This window comes from Heptranchias perlo, chromosome 12 (assembly GCF_035084215.1).
Source record: "Heptranchias perlo isolate sHepPer1 chromosome 12, sHepPer1.hap1, whole genome shotgun sequence".
Lineage (NCBI taxonomy): Eukaryota > Metazoa > Chordata > Chondrichthyes > Hexanchiformes > Hexanchidae > Heptranchias > Heptranchias perlo.
In genome coordinates, this window is record NC_090336.1 from 28,338,069 (window position 1) to 28,357,848 (window position 19,780).

The 19,780-nt window shown below is 40.7% G+C and overlaps 1 protein-coding gene across 1 annotated transcript in view; it reads right to left on the reverse strand.

Moving 5' to 3' along the window:
* Nucleotides 1–19,780, reverse strand: part of otog (otogelin) — a 256,145-nt gene that overhangs the window by 113,893 nt on the left and 122,472 nt on the right. The window contains exons 21-25 of the mRNA XM_067993585.1: nt 15,008–15,115; nt 11,710–11,848; nt 7,474–7,608; nt 6,970–7,116; nt 5,784–5,903 (exon numbers count right to left, since the gene is read on the reverse strand). Of these exons, the coding sequence (XP_067849686.1) occupies nt 5,784–5,903; nt 6,970–7,116; nt 7,474–7,608; nt 11,710–11,848; nt 15,008–15,115 (649 nt within the window). The remainder of the gene's footprint in view (nt 1–5,783; nt 5,904–6,969; nt 7,117–7,473; nt 7,609–11,709; nt 11,849–15,007; nt 15,116–19,780) is intronic.

Genomic DNA, 19,780 nt, shown 5'->3' on the forward strand with positions numbered 1-19,780 from the left:
CTTGTTCCCCATTATAAATTCTCCCGTTTCTGACCGTAAGGGGCCTACATCTGTCTTCACTAATCTTTTTCTTTTTACATACTTGTAGAAGCTTTTACAGTCCACTTTTATGTTCCTTGCAAGTTTACTCTCATACTCTATGTTTCCCCTCTTAATCAATCTCTTGGTCCTTTTTTGCTGAATTCTAAACTGTTCCCAATCCTCAAGCTTGCTACTTTTTCTGGCAACTTTATATGACTCCTCTTTGGATCTAATACTATTCTTAATTTCTTCTGGTTGGAGGAGAAGGAGGAAGGAGGAAGAGCAGCAGCAGCAACAGCTGAAGAGACCACAGGCATACAGATTCAAATGGCATACCTACAGTTTAATGAGGAGCAGTGTTTGAAGAGTCTGGCCTTCAGCTGAGAGAATGTGACTGCCTTGTGCTATTTGCTACAGTAGGACCTGCAACTAATCCACACAGATGGACATGCCTAGTAATCCATGAAGATTACTACAACCCTAAATTTCTATGCTTCGGGGTCATTCCAGGCTGCAGTTGGTGACATGGCAATTATCAGCCGGTCCATAGTACATTCATGCATAAAACAGATGACAGCAAGGCCAATAACTTAATTTCCTTCCCCGTGGACAACAACAGCAGGCTGTTGGCTTTGTAGCCATAGCAACTTTCCCCTAGGAGCAGATGGGGTACAATGTGGGAAAATGTGAGGTTATTCGCTTTGATAGAAAGAATAGAAAAAGAGAATGTTTTTTAAATGGTGAGAAACTATTAAATGTTGGATGCCCTTGTCCACGAAACACAGAAAGTTAACATGCAGATACAGCAAGCAATTAGGAAGGCAAATAGTATGTTGGCCTTTATTGCAAGGGGGTTGGAGTATAAAAGTAAGGAAGTCTTGCTACAATTGTACAGAGCTTTGGTAAGACCACACCTGGAGTACTGTGTGCAGTTTTGGTCTCCTTACCTAAGGAAGGATATCCTTGCCTTAGAGGCGATGTAATGAAGGTTCACTAGATTGATTCCTGGGATGAGAGGGTTGTCCTATGAGGAGAGATTGAGTAGAATGGGCCTATACTCTCTGGAGTTTAGAATTGATCTCATTGAAACGTATAAAATTCTTAGAGGGCTTGACAGGGTAAATGCGAAGAAGCTGTTTCCCCTGGCTGGAGAGTCTAGAAGTAGGGGGCGCAGTCTCAGGATAAGGGATGAGTGATTTAGGACAGAGATGAGGAGGAATTTCTTAACTCAGAGGGTTGTGAATCTTTGGAATTCTCTGCCTCAGAAAGCCGTAGATGCTCAGTCATTGAGTATATTCAAGACTGAGATCAATAGGTTTTTGGACTCTATGGGAATCAAGGGATATGGGGATCGAGTGGGAAAGTGGAGTTGAGGTCGAAGATTAGCCATGATCTTATTGAATGGTGGAGCAGGCTCATTGGGATATATAGCCCACTCCTGCTCCTATTTCTTATGTTCTTATAATCGACTGCATACATGTACCATCAGAGCACCCAGCCGTGAATTGAAAGGGGTTTAATTCACTAAATGCGCAGCTGATAAGTGATCATACCTTCTACATTATGCAGATCTGTGCACGCTTCCTGGGGAATTCTATGATGCTTCTACAGCAATTGTCCATCCCCCCACTCTTTGACCAGGAGCATCTAGTGCACAGATGGCTGCTTGGGGAGAAGGGATATCCTCTCACCACCTGGTTGCTGATGTGGTTGTGAAGCCCTCGCTCATTGGCAGAAGCAAGATACAACTGGAGCCATGGCAACACAAAAGCCATCACTGAACGAGTCATTGGCACCCTAAAGCAATCCTTCCAGTGCCTGGACAGGTCTGGGGGAGTCCTTCAATGCAGCCCCCATAGTGTCCCAGAAGGTGGTGGCTTGCTGTAAACTACATACCAACTGTAGCAGCAGCCCAACAAGACCCGATATCTTCTGACGATGAAGACTTTGAGGATGATGCGTCAAAGCATCAGCAGCTAGCAGCTAGAGCCGTTCGGATCACTTCATAGCCCAGCACTTCACTTGAATTCTCCCAGCTCCACCCCACCCCGTTTCTCCAATCAAACATCTTTAATCATTCCACCCTCCAAAGATGAACATCCAATGCAGGCTCAGCAGCTACTTGAGAATCACCCTGCACACAAAGGAAGATTTTCAAAAGGTGCTATTTTCTTAGTGGCTTCAAGAACTGTCCTGAAACAATGGCTTCGGTCTTCCCAGTGTTCAACTTGAGCAAATTTGACTCATCTGTGATTTAATGTCAGTCAAGCAGTCTGAATGCATAGAGGTAGCCATGGGGGGTTCCAGGGAAGTAGTGGAGAGGTAAATCTGAGTGTCATCAGCATACAAAGGGAAACTGACCCTTTACCTGTATGGATGAGCAAAGATAATGGGCCAAGAATATATGCATTGATGCCTTTAATTGGAAACTAGATAAATACAGGTGAGAGAAAGGAATAGAAGGATATGTTGATAGGGTGAGATGTAGCAAAGTGGGAGGAGGTTCAGTGGAGCATAAACGCCGACATAGATCTGTTGGGCCGAATGGCCTGTTTCTGTGCAATAAAATTCTAGATTACTCCAAAAATGAATGTGTCAGGGGTGGGAAAGAAGCAGAGGTAGGAAGAAAATACATTTTTGGAGATACCTGTCCCAGTTCAGTCAGTGAAAGAGTAGGACCATGCAAGTCATATGGATCTAGACAACAGAGGAGAGGTGATGAAGGAGGATGGTGTAGTTGGCTTGTGTTGATTGCTGTGGAGAAGTCAATGAGAGATAATATACCACAGTTACAGTTACAGAGGATGTCTTTAAGAAACCTTTCCACCTGGATAGTTGTGTTCAAATATACATAATAGTTATCTGTAAATCACCCTCTAGTTATGATCCCAAAGAGGGACCCTGCTCACCAGCTCTTCTTCTATCCCTGTACTGCAGTTTATGCGGAGGTGGTTTCATGGGTTAGAATCACAAAATCAAAGAAACATGGAAAAATTTACAGCACAGAAGGAGGCCATTCAGTCATCGTGTCTGTGCTGGTCGAAAAAGAGCTGCCCAGCCTAATCCCATTTTCCAGCACTTGGTCTGTAGCCTTGTAGGTTACGGCACTTCAAGTAGAATCTTACAGCACAGAAGGAGGCCATTCAGCCTGCTGTATTACAATTCCCAATGTATAAAACTTATAGCACAGATGCAGATATAGAATCATTGAAACTTGCAGCACAGAAGGAGGCCATTCGGCCCATCGTGTCCGTGCTGGCCGAAAAAGAGCTATACAGCTTAATCCCACTTTCCAGCACTTGGTCCGTAGCCCTGTAGGTTACGGCACTTCAGGTGCACATCCAAGTATTTTTTAAATGATTTGAGGGTTTCTGCCTCTACCACCCTTTCAGGCAGTGAGTTCCAGACCCCCACCACCCTCTGGGTGAAAACATTTCTCCTCAGCTCCCCTCTAATCCTTCTACCAATAACTTTAAATCTATGCCCCTGGTCACTGACCCCTCTGCTAAGGGAAAAAGGTCCACCTTATCCATTCTATCTAGTCCCGTCATAATTTTATATGTGAATGCTATTCCTGGTTTGGTATTATCAGTAGAATTAGTGAAGTGTTGCATGTTTTGTTATATTTGTATGCAAGGAGGGACCATAAATTGAAAGTTTTGTAAAAGCAATCTGAGCTGCTACGCAGTCTTTTGCTACTGCTTTTTTGTTATTTTTAACAAGCCAGTTCTGTAATTTATAATCTAAACCACGGTGTGATAATGCTTATTCTTCCACGAGGAGGTGATTCATTTTGTGTGAACATAGACAGTGAGTATCAACAGATTATTCAACAGTAGGGACGCAGCAATCTCAATCCTGAACCTTACCCGACATCCAGACACATGGGGCTATAAATTAGGCCGCGTAGCGCCCATTTTGTAGGCACTACAAGGCCTCCTAAGGACCCAAAACGGTATCTGGATTGTGTGCGCACACTTCTAGCGCGTCGTGCGCCGGATGCCATCTTGGTAAAGGCGTTCGCGCATGCGCAGATAACGAACGTCGGCTGCATGTAAAGTAGGGAGAATATGTGGTAGATCAGTGTGCAATGGTGATTTAAAGGGACAGATGCGATTTTGGAACTCAAAACACTAGCCAACTCACTGTCTTAACCTCGCACAGCTGAACAGGTTGTAAAGAGCATGGAGGAACCCCCACCATCTGCGCTATTTAAAGGGATCATGCAGGATTTACAGGTTAGTTGCTGGATTATTGCTTCTGGCTGCTGATGCATTTGTACCTGTTTTTGGAGGTCTCCTATACTTAAATACTAGGACTAGGGGACATAGCCTAAAAATTAGAGCCAGGACTCGCAATATTGAAGTTAGGAAATGCTTCTACACGCAAAGGGCGGTAGAAGTTTGGAAAGCTCTTCTGAAAGTGTCAGTTGATGCCAGCTCAATTGTTAATTTTAAATCTGAGATTTTTGTTAACCAAAGGTATTAAGGGATATGGGACCAAGGTGGGTATGTGGATTTAGGTCACAGATCGACCATGATCTGATAAATGGCGGAACAGGCTTGAGGGGCTAAATGGCCTAGTCCCGTTCCTATCTTCCTATGTTCCTATAATAAAGTTTCAATACTCTACAGGGAGTGGGCTGGCTAACTGACAGATAACAGCAAGGGCACTGGCAGAGTGACAGGGGTGGGACAGGAATGCTGTCATCCCGAGAGAGGACAGCAGGTTCATGTTCCATGAGCCACTGCCACTTGCTGCCTCCTGTTATAAGCCATTTTCTCCAGCAAGAAAGCGGCACGTGCGTCGGTGAGTGACTTTGGGTGATGTACCTGTCATGGTTGAATAGCTATCAGTGTGTGTGACCTGTGAGTTGTGGGTGTGTGGCTTGGAACAGTGGTAATGTATGAAGATGAGAGGAAGCATTTGATTGGATGAGTTGAGTACTGATTGAAAGAGTTTGTTGATATGTGGGTGATGGGGGGTGTAGTGCGTGGTGTAGTTGGTAGGAGATGCCACTTGACAGTTGACCTCACTCACCTTGACCACTCATATCAAAGCATTGAACTTCTTCCTGCATTGCATCCATGTTCATGGTGCTATGTGCCTGGCATTGACTTCGTCCCCTACTGCCTCAGCAGCATATGTCTGGAGGGCCTCTTACCCTCCCTTGCAGATATAGGATGCCCCTCCTTCTGTCCATCTCTTGCACCAAGGCCTCTAGTGCATCATCAGAGAACCTTGGTGCACGCTCTCTCGCAGGCCTGGTACAAACTCAGATTGGCAGGTTGGTGAGGACTGGCATGCAGATTGGAGGATGTAGGATTTAGTAGTGCGCAACCTTTATTCAATATTTTAACATAACTCAACAGTTTGTAAATATAGGGACAGGACCTGCATCTGTGTTTTACGTGCGATGTCTGATCTCCGTTCAGACTCGGTGCGGACCCATATTTTATATTTTGCAAATAAAAGGTGCAGGCTGTCTTTAAGTGGTGCTAGCAACTTGCGATATCGGGGCCCCCTGCTGGTGAGCAGCCACTCAACAGCGCAGCTAGGCCTGGCTGTTCACAGCTATCAGGTAAATCACCAGGCAGCACGAATGTTAAGTGCTGTCTGCATCCCAATGACCGGGTGCAGGTTAATCACGCACTGCTGCACCCAGTTTCGGGGGTTATCCACTATAACCCCCATGCACTTTCCCACAATCCAATTGTGCCAGAGGTGAGCTGGCTGTTTGAATTTCTCTAATAATTATTTACCTCCACAGCTGACCAGCTATTCCCAAACTCTTGTGGATTTGGTGATTCCATGTGATCTGGAGTCCGCATTTCATTGGCTGTTTTCATGTCAAAATTTCCACACAGCCCAGAGAGTTTACCCTGCAGAAAAGCGGAAAGGCACAACATAAATATCACTGCTTACACATTTATGTAATCCATAAATGTTACAGATTATCGGCTCCTCTCCTTTTTGGAATGATCCAAATGGTATGGCAGATGATGAAAGGCATAAGCAGAGTATTTAATTATGCAAAGATCCCAAATACATAATAGATTCTTACTAATTTATTCTGCTGCCTTTCTGGAGAGAGATTGAAACTATTCCCCCTCCCTCAAAGTTTTGTTTTCCTTCAAGAATTTAGAATCAGTTCTTCTATCTAAATCTTTTACCAGGAACTGATAATGCAGTCCAGCTATTTGCAATCCTAAAGTTTACTCAACCATGTCTGAATTATAAATAACATACTTAGGAATGTTATACTGCTATGATCTTCCAGGGTTTAGAAAGTGTTGTGGGGAGCAATGAAAGTGATACTCAAGAGGTAATACATGTTATCCGCACCCTGAGATGTGCGAGAGGTAAAAAGCAAACTGCCATTGCTGGAAATATACAAAAAGTCCGATGAAGTGCCCTATCAAAACAATAAACTATCTTTTTCCAGTATTATTTGTTTTATTTATTTCCTGAGATGGACACACTGGAGCGGTTTTTAAAAATTCTGTATAACTTGTACCAAACTTACTGAAGTGTGGTTTTAATTTTGTTGTGAGGTTGGACATGGGGAATCTGGCTGAGGACATAACGGTGAGCAGCAATTGGCTTGAGGGAACGAGATTTAGCAGTTGGCTCACTGCACAGCACAGACGTGGATTTGGTTCACTACATTATGATATCCTAACTGACCTGATATAATGTCATGCGTCTAATAGTCGAATATGAGCTGCTTTTATCTTTGAGTTTGACACAAATGTATACACTGTCTTTCAAGTATGTTGAAGAAAAGTTTGTGCTTCCTGATGGGTTAGTGGATAACATTGCTAACCTGTGTCAACTGATTGCTGTTGAGTACAAGTCATGTTGAACAGGATCTTACACCAAACATGAATATACAATCTTCACTAGAAGAAGTTTAACATTTAAAATTGTATGAATAATGCACCTTACCTGCCATTTAGGGCCAACCTGAACGTGTATCGTCGTCCTTCGGTCCCATAATATAGTAATTTCTTCAGCAGGGAAATGTATCACAGTAAAAATACCCGCTTTCCATATGTGTACAATCTGCTGTGTGTTCATGATACTGGAGGGACTCTGAGAAGATTAGTTACAGTTATTTGATGAAAGAAACAGAAGAAAATACATAGTTTAAACTGGAAATGATTGGCCACCACTGGATAAATGGTCAGATAGGCAATAAGCAGTCGGTGCCACTGGTGAGCTAATTGTTTTTATTTACTATTATGTACATTTCATTCCATAAAACATTTTGACACAATTTTAAAATCTTAAACAATTATATTAATTAAAAGGTAATTCTAGTGACTGTGAAGTGGTCTATGGCCCATAAAGAAGATTTTAAAAACTATTTTAGGTAGGCAGATCTTTGGCAAGACATTAAATGCAGTGGACATAAACCACTTCATCTTGTTTCTCTGCTGTTGTACTTACCACATTCCCACTGTCATCATCAAACAGCAAGAAAGTACGACCAACGGAGATAGACAGAGCCTTTCTACAAATGGTGCCACTCCCATAGCAGTCAATATTTTCAGCAATGATAGTCAGACTTAAATTCCCAAGACTCTGCCAGAAGAAAAGTTTGTTAATACATGTATGTAGAGATGTGTACCAACTACTGTGAAATAGTTTACACATCAAGCACAGCAGTTCTTGTTTTATTGGTTTCAGACTTAGCAAAAGGAATGAGGTACTTTAAAGAGTCACCAACTAACGGTGGCCCAGTGCTCTGGTATGCCTATGTGCTGTGTCACAGATTAGTAAGAGAACCAGAAAAGGCCATTCATACCAACTGCCTTTCTCCCTCATCCAGGTCCTTTCCTTATTCCATCATTTTCATCCCTTCCTGCCACAGTCCCATGTCTTGCTAAGCAATGGAATGTAATACATATGTAATATGGAACATAGGAATAGGAGTAGGCCATTCAGTCCCTCAGGCCTATTAAGCCATTCAATTAGATCACGGCTAATCTGTATCTTGATACCCTTACCTAATTTCAGTCTTGAAAATTTCAATTGACCCAGCATCTATAGCCTTTTGGGTGAGAGAATTCCACATTTCCACTATCCTTTGTGTGAAAAAGTGCTTCCTGATTTCACTCCTGAAAGGCGTAGATCTAATTTTAAGATTCTGCTCCCTTGTTCACGATTCTTCCAACAGAGGAAATAGCTTCTCTGTATCTAGTCTTAACAAATTGTTTTATCATTTTAACCACCTCAATTAGATCACCCCTCAACCTTCTAAACTCAAGGGAATATAGTCCAAGTTTCTGCAACCTGTCCTCAAAATTTAACTTTTTAAGCCCCGCTGTCATTTAGGTAAATCTGCGTCCTGAGGTGCAGTGCCCAGAAAGGAATGCAATACCTCAGCTGGGGTCTGACCAAGGCCTCTGGATCTCTGTATCTGTCAGACACTTAATTTTTGCTTTGCAATTTTTAAAAATTACAATTGCAAAATATTAATCAGAAGAGTCCATGTACTAAGTGGAAACTTAGAAAAAACAGGAAAAATCCATTGCAATTAGTATTAATTAGACCATCTTTGTTATGTGGAGTGTGCTGATGGAGAATGCCAACTCTCTCTGCCTCAGCTACTCTGACCCTATTGTGCAACTTTATAGACATCCTTAAATGGATGATTACAAGGCTCCACATGTAAATGAAGAGAAATTTTACAAAATAAACTATTAAAGCACAAAAATTGATCAGTGGTCGTAGTGGAACCAATTGGGCAAGTTTTCGTCAATTACTGTCCTAATCCATAGATACACCATTCCCTTGAAGGAACATAACAAAGATTCTGGATCGAAAGTGTGTTGAACCTCATTTTTGTCCATATTTAATTGTTGTTGACCATATTGGTTTCATTTAATTCAATCAAATGTTAATATTTTGAGCAGAAAAATAATTTGCTTCAACATAGGAATGAATTAAATTAGAACTTGTTACTAATGAATTCTTTTTGGAAAGATTTTATCATCTTAACTGCTTAGGTGAGGCTAAACTTCAAACTGTACATAGAATCATAGAAAGGTTAGAGCATGAAAGGAGGCCATTCGGCCCATTGAGTCCGCGCCGGCTCTATGCAAGAGCAATCCAGTTAGTCGCATTCCCCCACCCTACCCCTGTAGCCCTGCAAATTTTTTCCTTTCAAATACTTATCCAGTTCCCTTTTGAAGGCCATGATTGAATCTGCCTCCACCACCCCCTCGGGCAGTGCATTCCAGATCCTAACCACTCACTGTGTAAAAAAAAATTTTCCTCATATCACCTTTGCTTCTTTTGCCAATCACCTTAAATCTATATCCTCTAGTTCTTGACCCTTCTGCCAACAGGAACAGTTTCTCTCTATCTGCTCTGTCTAGACCCTTCATGATTTTGAATACCTCTACCAAATTTCCTCACAACCGTTTCTGATCCAAGAAGAACAACCCCAGCTTCTCCAGTCTATCCACATAACTAAAGTCCCTCATCCCTGGAATCATTCTAGTAAATCTCTTCTGCACCCCCTCTAAAGCATTCACATCTTTCCGAAAGTGCGGTGCTTAAAATTGGAGACAATACTCCAGTTGTGGCCGAACCAATGTTTTATAAAGGCTCATCATTACTTCCATACTTTCGTACTCTATGCCTCCATTTGTAAAGCTCAGGATCCTGTATGCTTTTTTAACCGCTTTCTCAACCTGCCCTGCCACCATCAACAATTTGTGCACATATACCACCAGATCTCTCTGTTCCTGTATCCCTTTTAGAGTTGTGCCCTCTAATTTATAATGCCCCTCCTCGTTCTTCCTACCAAAATATGTCACTTCACATTTTTCTGCATTAAATGTCATCTGCCACGTGTCTGCCCATGCCACCAGCCTGTCTATATCCTCTTGAAGTCTATCACTATCCTCCTCACTGTTTATTACTCTTCCAAGTTTTGTGTCACTGCAAATTTTGAAATTGTGCCTTGTACACCCAAGTCCAAGTCATTAATACATATCAAGAAAAGCAGTGGTCCCAGCACTGACCCCTGGGGAACACCACTGTACACCTCCGTCCAGTCTGAAAAACAACCGTTCACCACTACCCTCTGTTTCCTGTCCCTTAGCCAATTCTGTATCCATGTTGCTACTGCCCCCTTTATTCTATGGGCTACAATCCTGATGATAAGCGGAATGCGGCACTTTATCAGACGCCATTTGAAAGTCCATATACACCACATCAACTGCATTGCCCTCATCTACCCTCTCTGTTACCTCATCAAAAAACCCTATCAGGTTAGTTAAACACGATTTGCCTTTAACAAATCCATGCTGGCTTTCCCTAATCAATCCATACTCATCTAAGTGACTGTTCATTCTGTCCCGGATTATCATTTCTAAAAGTTTCCCCACCACTGAGGTTAAACTGACTGGCCAGTAGTAGCTGGGTTTATCCTTACACCCATTTTTGAACAAGGGTATAACATTTGCAATTCTCCAGTCCCCTGGCACCACCCCCGTATCTACGGATGTTTGTAAGATTATGGCCAGTGCCTCCGCAATTTCCACCCTTACTTCCCTCAGTAACTAGGCTGCATCCCATCCGGACCGGGTGACTTATCTACTTTAAGTATAGCTAGCCTTTCTAGTACCTCTTCTTTATCAATTTTAAACCCATCCAGTATCTCAACTATATCTTCCTTTACTGAGACTCTATGATTCTATGATTCTGTGCATAATAGCAAAAAGCTTTTTAAAGTTAGGAAAGAGCTGACTGTCCAATCAGTGTCTCATTTTTTTGAGAAAAGTCACAGTTATTTTGACAAATGAGTGGATATCTGCAAATGCTGTTAAGTACTTGCCCACAGAGCTCAGCATTCCCCACGAGCTATATAACATCCACTACTAATCTGCGCTACTCTGAAGCTGGTACTAAAGTCAAACTGGCATCTGCATTATAACCAGGGTGGAAGTGTATTTCCAAGCAACTTCTCAAACAGTCAGCCATGAAGCAAATTCTAAGCCTATGCTTATAAGGTGATCTTGAGAAATAATGCAGTTTACTTTTATGGTGGAAGAGTAAAAGAAACTAGTTCTCCATTTGAAATTGCATCTAGAAGTAGCTAAAATGCATATTCTTAACCAAAAAACCCTTGTTTTATGAATGAGTTAATTTCGGAATTGTATTTGCATGGCCTGGCCTGTCAGTGCAGCAGTAGACTGGAGATTTGCTCCTTAAATTTTCCACAGCATGAATTCCTAATCTCAGCCAGGAGGAAAGATGGATCAACAGCCAGAGGTGAAATAATTCCCCACCAGAAGAGAGGGAGTGAAAATTACTAGCTGCCTCAAAAACGGCCTTGGAGTAGGTTATTTTCTTGGCGGGGGTGGGGGGGGTGTGGATAAAGATATTATGAAAGCAATAGCCAGTTAACATGTTGACCCCAGAATGTTAACAGTCCTGCCATCCTCAAAACAGAAATTACCATCCAAAATGATGCAAGTGGACAGCTCATTTATGACCATGAAACTGTGTTATTCAAGAACATGTTCACAATTACATGTCAGATAAAAATAATTCCAGACTTTCTGCTCAGTTTTATATCTGTTCCTGTCTTATAGGAAAATTTGATTCTTAAAGATCATACAGTTAATATATTTTATAAAGAAATGAATCTTTACTAAAATGAACCTTTACCTTAACCAGGTAAACCTTGCAAGCGCTAATAAAATCATAAAGAACTCCATCAAAAGTCTTGTAATGGCGGTCCCCATATGCTGAACACATCGAAGGACAGGGTTGGAATGTGCACTGGAATGTCCCCTGATGGCAAACACTAAAAGGTATGTTACCAATAAGGATAAAGTTTTGTAAATATTTGATTCACAATTACATTCAGCTTTTTACTATCTAAACTAAAGTTTTTTTCTATCTAGAATAGAGCGTACTTTAACTTACATTACATCTAATGTATTAGAGCAACTGTTCACAATGTGCATGAGACTGCCAAGTGCTAAATCTATAGTTCGTACAGCAGTGACACTGTTATGTAGGTCTCCACTTTCTGCAGATAATACAAGCCTTGCATCAGAAATCTTGCTCACTGAGGTACACTTTTAACAGTAACTTACATTTCTGAAATCAAGTTGAAATGTAGATAATGTCTAAAATATCTGTAATTAATACTTTTGTAAAGAATAACTATTTCTTGCTGCTGTCAGACATTTGTGGCTCCAGTTCAGGCTTTAACAAGGATAAGTCTACATGTATACAAATTTTACATATGTTATATGTTAGAAATAAATATTTTATCATTTGTACTGGTCACATTTGCAACTGCTACAAATGTAAGTAATTCATTGAGTAATGAGACATTTGTTTTTCTGAATGAAGCTATTTTTGACCACTTAGAAACTGTGAGTCCGTGAAATGTCTGATGTTTCATTGGAACGATTAGAGATTAAAATAGATTTTTCAGAGTTTGTACAGAACTCGAAGGTACCAGAGTCTTTTAGCAAAAGTATATATGGGGAAAGGGAAGATTTCAGTTAACTGGGAGCCAACAACTGAATGTTCATGTGATATGTTGATAAAAAATTATTAAACCAACAACTTTTATACAGCATCCCATCTCATCCGGAATCTGCCTTACTTACTGCATTCCATTTGATGCAAAGATATTAGTTGTATTGTCCTTCTTTCACTTTGGATATTTTTCAGCAGCCAATTTGCGATTTATAGTCCAATATTGTTCAAAGCTTTTCATGCATCTTTTGTATTTTGAGGTGAGAGTGCCTGAAGCTTTTGTAAACAAAGTTTGGTGTTTCACAGCTGGCATCACCCATTACTTGGCTGGTCAGTAGCTGTTTTTCTATTCTCTGTGTGCTTTTGTTACATTTTCCATTCTATTTACCCTCCAGTGAACAGTTCTCAGCCTTTAAACAACTTTTTTTTCAAGATTTTTTAATATAAGGGATGGACTCCTTGCACATAGGAGAGAATCGGAATAGGCAAGGTGCACCCAAAAAAGTCTTGTTTAAACTTTAACTGCTGGAAATCGGAACTAAAAACTGATCTAGTGGAAATGAGAATACCAGAAGCATGAAACTATTTCCAGCATTTTTAGTTTTTATTGCACATCTCAATAAGATTTGCTGTTAATTGTAAGATTCTGAACAGTGTTCCTATCAATAAATATTGTGTCTGATTTGTTACTGTTAAAGTTTTCTTTGTGCTTCAATAGAGTAAATTACTTGGCTGATGATATTCCAAGCCCAGTAGATTGCTGAAATCTCCCCTGTTCTGTTTCCTACTTCCCATCTTCTCCCCAAAATTGGAAACTTGCAAACCGATGAAACTGATTAATATCCAAGTTTGGCAAATGCTTTACCCTTTCTTACAATATCCATCATGCATTGTGAAGTTGTACGTTACAGATACACAACAGGTTCTTGTTTAAAGAGACAGTTTGTTGGATCTTATTGCATTTAAAATGTATTCTTATTTGCAATGCAAAACTAAGGTAAGTAGTTACAACACAAAATGTAATCAAGAAGCATAACATTTGTGCAAGTGCAAGAGTAAAATAAAGAAATAAAAAGGTGTGTAAAGAAACATAAATCAAGCAGGAAATACAAAAGGGAATAAGAATGCTGAAGAAATAGAAAAACCAAGATGAGATCTGAGAACAACAAAAAAGACAATAGATTAAGATGAGGAATGAGAAAACAATAAACTAACACTAAAAGAACATGATGTGGAGATGCCGGTGATGGACTGGGGTGGACAAATGTAAGGAATCTTACAACACCAGGTTATAGTCCAACAATTTTATTTTAAAATCACAAGCTTTCGGAGATTCACCTGACGAAGGGGATAATCTCCGAAAGTTTGTGATTTTGAAATAAAATTGTTGGACTATAACCTGGTGTTGTAAGATTCCTTAAAAGAACATGGACCATGGAGAAGATACAGATGAGATCGAAGAACTTTGCATTGCTAGAAGGAAGGGAAACCTGGTATCATCTTCTTGTACAAGGTAAAAGATGATAGTTTTAGAGATTCAACAGAGCAATTTTTTAAAAAATGAACAAATAAATTCCATAGCTAATAAACTACACAGAGTAATCTGTCCCTTTTTCTGTAAGAGGACATCAGAATTACAAAACAAAAACAGAAACTTCGAGAAACACATAGCAGGTCAGTCAGAGTCTGTGGAACAAATAGACAAGTTAACATTTTGCATGTAATCCATCATCAAATTCTGCAGTGTGTTGTCAGCATTTTCTGTTTTTGTTTTGAGATATCCAGCATTTGCAGATTTTGCTTTTTACCGGAATTACTAAGTCCACTTGAACTGAAGCTCTTGGGAGGCTTCTGCCAAATTCAATATAGTGCCAGCCATTGCAATACTAACATCTTTACTTTGCAATACCAGTATTTCTATACCCACCCTAAAATCATACAAATTTCCTGCTCTGACTATTTTTTGCTTATAGCATGTCACTTTGCTAAAAATCCCCAGATTCCTCTGATAATTCAGCTGATTAAAACAGTAAGTAGCAGAGCTCTAAAGACATGGAGGATCCTGGGTTTGATGCCTAGTCTATGCTAAATTAGCTAATTTCAGCCAGGGTGGTGGCCTGAGTGACCTTCTTTAAAGAAAGGAAAACCGGGCATGATTCCCCTTTGTGATCACTATCCAATGACTGCTGCTGGAAGTGTGCACCTGTGACACTGGATGAGGTCAGGATCAGCTATGATGCACTCAATGGTTGAGGTAGCCTGACACCGTTTAAGCTATAACTTGAAGAATTGACTTTTGGGAAAGATATCTGAGAGTGCAGGACGTCTATGTAGCCATGCGCTATTAAAGAATCGATGCCTTCAGGAAAGGAAGAAAATTAGTAGTGAAAAAGAGGGATTAAAAAAAAGAACCTCCTTAACTTAAAGAAAAGAGATTGCACGATTTGACACGAGAAGACGGCTCACTCACCAGGTGTAACAGGGCGATTTTACTAGGTCACCAGGAAAATACTCCTTTCCCTTCCACAGACAGGGGCATTCATCAGGCTTAAAGCACTCATCTTCATGCTTCACAAGGCTAGTAAAAGTGCATACAGAAGAAATAAAACAGTGATTTTTACAGATTGATGGCCTTTTACTGCAACAAAATGATGCATGTTAACCTAATTGTCACTTGTGTGTAAAGGTATTTTTCCACTTGTTGAATCTTTTAAACTGTCCATTGATTCTAAGCACATCATTCCAAATGTCAATAGCTCTGAAAAATATACTAGTACATGATAACGCTAATAGTAATCAGTAATAAGATTTGAAGTTTACAATGCATTTAAACCTAGGCTAAAGATTAATACATAGGATTTTGGATTAATACATAACAATCTGTTTAAATAACATCAGCCTCGTAGCTCTAGCTTCCCTGCTGATTCAATTCCTGGTAAAAGGAGAGCCATTACGTAAGAACATAGGAAACAGGAGCAGGAGTAGGCCATATGGCCCCTCGAGCCTGCTCCGCCATTCAATAAGATCATGGCTAATTTTCTACCACAACTCCACTTTCCCGCCTGATCCCCATAGTCCTTGATTCCCCTGGAGTCCCATCGATCTCAATCTTGAATATACTCAACGACTGAGCATCCACAGCCCTCTGCGGTTGAGAATTCCAAAGACACTCAATCCTCTGAGTGAAGACATTTTTCCTCATCTCGGTACTAAATGGCCGACCCCTTATCCTGAGACTATAAGCCCTAGTTCTAGACTCTCCAGCCAGAGGAAGCAGCCTCTCAGCATCTACCCTGTGAAGTCCTCTAAGAATTTTATATGTTTCAATTAGATCACCTCTCATTCTTCTAATCTCCAGAGAATATAGGCCCATTGTACTCAATCTCTCCTTATAGGACAACCTCAGGAATCAATCTAGTGAACCTTTGTTGCACCCCCTCTAAGGCAAGTATATCCTTTCTTAGGTAAGGAGACTAAAACTGGACACAGTACTCCAGATTTGGTCTCACCAGAGCCCTATATAATTGCAGCAAGACCTCCTTACTCTTATACTCCAACCCCCTTGAAATAAAGACTAAAATACCATTTGCCTTCCTAATTGCTTGCCTTCCTAATTCTTCCTACCAAAGTGGATAATTTCACATTTCCCTACATTATAATCCATCTGCCACCTTCTCGCCCACTCACTTAACCTCTCTATATCCCTTTGCAGTCTCTTTGCGTCCTCCTCACAGCTTACTTTCCCACCTAGCTTTGTATCATCAGAAAACTTGGATATATTACACTCGGTCCCCTCATCTAAATCATTGATACATTTTGTAAACAGCTGAGGTCCAAGCACTGATCTTTGCTGCACCCCACTAGTTACCAACTGCCAACCCGAAAATGGCCCGTTTATTTCTACTCTCTGTTTTCTGTCCATTAACCAATCCATGCTAATACTTTACCCACAATGAGCCCTTTTTAAAAAAATAATGCATTTGATTAATTTATTCCGATACAATTTTGTCTCAAATATTCCCAACCATCTTGTGTTCTGGAGAAATTTAGCCTGAAATATTACAATTTGTTTCAACTGTTCCAGGATTAATATCTATCACAAGTGTGGCAAATTAACAGAAATGCTATTCCGACTGACCCACTACAAGGTCACATTTTGTAAGCAAATCTTCGAAAACACACCCATTTAGGACATCTCGTCACTGAAAACCTGTATCAGATTCTCAATGTAAGTACTGCAGGAAGCAGGAATATTAATTACTAAGTCACTGTGATTGCAATTCTATAAATTGGATTTATCCAGAACATAGAAGCACATGATTAAGAATATTTGGCAGAACATTATACATCTAAATAAACTAACACGATTTTGAAAAAACAGAATTATCATTTGTATTTTTAAAAAATGACACATTAAAACCTAGTCAATTTTAGATTCTTTAAAAATCTGAAATTATCCCGTCTGGATTCAGATTTGTGTTCAGGGTTGCGTTAAATAGCTTGGCCTCGATATTGCAGGGTCCCTGCTCCGCTGCTGGCGATACACTGGAGCAGGACTCCCAGCTGCCTGCTGCAAAGGACTTGACCTCATCCCAAATTATAAGGGTGGGGTCATTTACATGGTGAGGGTGGGCCACCCACGCCTGTATAGGCACAATAGAGGCTCCTGCCCCAGTGAAGTGGCGGAACTCGGAACAGTACCCTGCTACTCAGAGATGAGTCAGCCGAGGCCCAAATAAACCCAAAGAAGGGATCCCCAATTTTTTTTCTTCTCCCCTCAGGGAATAAAAAAGTTGTAGAAATGAAATCTATTCATCTGGAATTGATTTCCTCTGCATTTTTTTTCTTGGGGTTTTCACAGTAGGCATAAGTCCCATGAGGCAATCAACCCAGATTGTGCTCTTCCCCTCCAAAGGAATTTCAGGCCCTGTGCATCTTTTCCTCATTTTATGGATTACAAAAGTAGGTTGCTGTCTACTTATGCTGTTAGCTAGCTAACAAGAAACAACAGAACTTCTTTGATGATAATAAAAAACAAAATGTTATACATTAGACACTGAAGCAAATAAAGAAACCTGACAAAATCAAATATAAAAAAAACAAGAAATCTTTTTCAACAGTATCAATTTCTATTTAATATAAGAATTTTTCCACCATTTGCATTACGCTAATCTTTGGTTAAATTTGAGCAAATTGATTTCTAACTCTAGAATACTTGCAATGGACTTGGACCAACTAGTACTCCATGGTCATATTCTGTTAGAGGAATTGGTAATCTGACATTGAGGAATAAGCAAAAGTATCTATTTGAAGATCAAGATGTTATCACCTTTTAATTTCTGTAAACTAAAATCAATATCTCAATGTTGGGTCAGCATTTGAATCTGTGGATACCAGTTTGGATAAACTGGGGCAAATAATTTATCAAAGGCACATTTAAAGCAATAACCAATTCATGGATAAACAAATAAATATGTGTTTTTTTTTGTTTGTATTCGTGCTCATCAAGGTGAGAGAAAATGGATATTTTCCATTTTAGGCACTCAGTGTTGGCGTCAAGCACTCTGCAGGTGCTCATAATGGTGCTATTGCCAATTTGGCAGGGGTGGGGGGTGGGTAGAGATGGGAGTAATGATGCACCATGCCAGGATTGGACAGGCTCAATGGACTAGCCAATCTTACCTGTCCTTTTTTCATACATTTCCTATTTCCTACTTAATGGCAAAACCAGCGGTAACGGATGTTAAGACAGCAGTGGGGGTCCGGTGGGGGGGAAGAGGCAGAGGCAGAGGGAGGGGGAACCAAGAAAGAAATTGCTACCTCAGTTGAGCCAGTTTTCCACCTTTAGAAAGAGTATGTAAAATATTTAGATGGATTTATTAAGAATTGAACCTGTATATTATTAAGGTCTTGATAGTAATATGGCAGTAAAAACTTGTGCTATTTTCAGTTTTTTATAGGAAAATGACCAGGGTGCTTTATGTTCACCTGCTGAGCTGAGTTATTTCAATGATGGGCTGCCAAGATGCTGCAGTAACATCAGCGCCCACAGAATGAAGCATAACAGTAGAGGTACAGCCACATAAAGAGAGATTGGAGCTGCATTCAGGCAGCTGGCTGTACAAATAAGAGAAATGTTCATAGAATCATAGAAAGGTTACAGCATGGAAGGAGGCCATTCTGCCCATCGACTCCACGCCGGCTCTGTGCAACAGCAATTTAGCTAGTCTCACTCCCCTGCCCTTTCCCCGTAGCCCTGCATTTTTTTTCCGTTCAAGTACTTATCCAGTTCCCTTTTGAAGGCCATGATTGAATCTGCCTCCGCCACCCCCTCGGGCAGTGTATTCCAGATCCTAACCACTTGATGTGTAAAAAAGTTTTTCTTCATGTCACCTTTGGTTCTTTTGCCAATCGCCTTAAATCTATGTCCTCTGGTCCTTGACCCTTCCCTCAATGGGAACAGTTTCTCTCTATCTACTCTGTCTAGACCCTTCATGATTTTAAATATCAAATCTCCTTGCAACCTTCTCTGTTCCAAGGAGAACAACCCCAGCTTCTCCAGTCTATCCATGTAACTGAAGTCCCCCATCCCTGGAATCATTCTAGTAAATCTCTTCTGCACCCTTTCTAAGGCCTTCACATCTTTCCTGAAGTGCAGTGCCCAGAACTGGACACAGTACTCCAGTTGTGGTCGAACAAATGTTTTATAAAGGTTCATCATTACTTCCATCCTTTTGTACTCTATGCCTCTATTTATAAAGCCCAGGATCCCGTACGTTTAACCACTTTCTCAACTTGCCCTGCCACCTTCAACAAATTGTGCACATATACCCCCAGGTCGCTCTGTTCCTGCACCCCTTTTAGAGTTGTGCCCTCTAGTTTATATTGCCTCTCCTCATTCTTCCTACCGAAATGTATAACTTCGCATTTTTCTGCATTAAATTTCATCTGCCACGTGTCCGCCCATGCCACCAGCTTGTCGATGTCCTCTTGAAGTCTATCACTATCCTCCTCACTGTTTACTACCCTTCCAAGTTTTGTGTCATCTGCAAATTTTGAAATTGTGCCTTGTACACCCAAGTCCAAGTCATTAATATATATCAAGAAAAGCAGTGGTCCTAGCACCGACCCCTGGGGAACACCACTGTACACCTCCCTCCAGCCTGAAAAACAACTGTTCACCACTACCCTCTGTTTCCTGACCCTTCGCCAATTCTGTATCCATGTTGCTACTGCCCCCTTT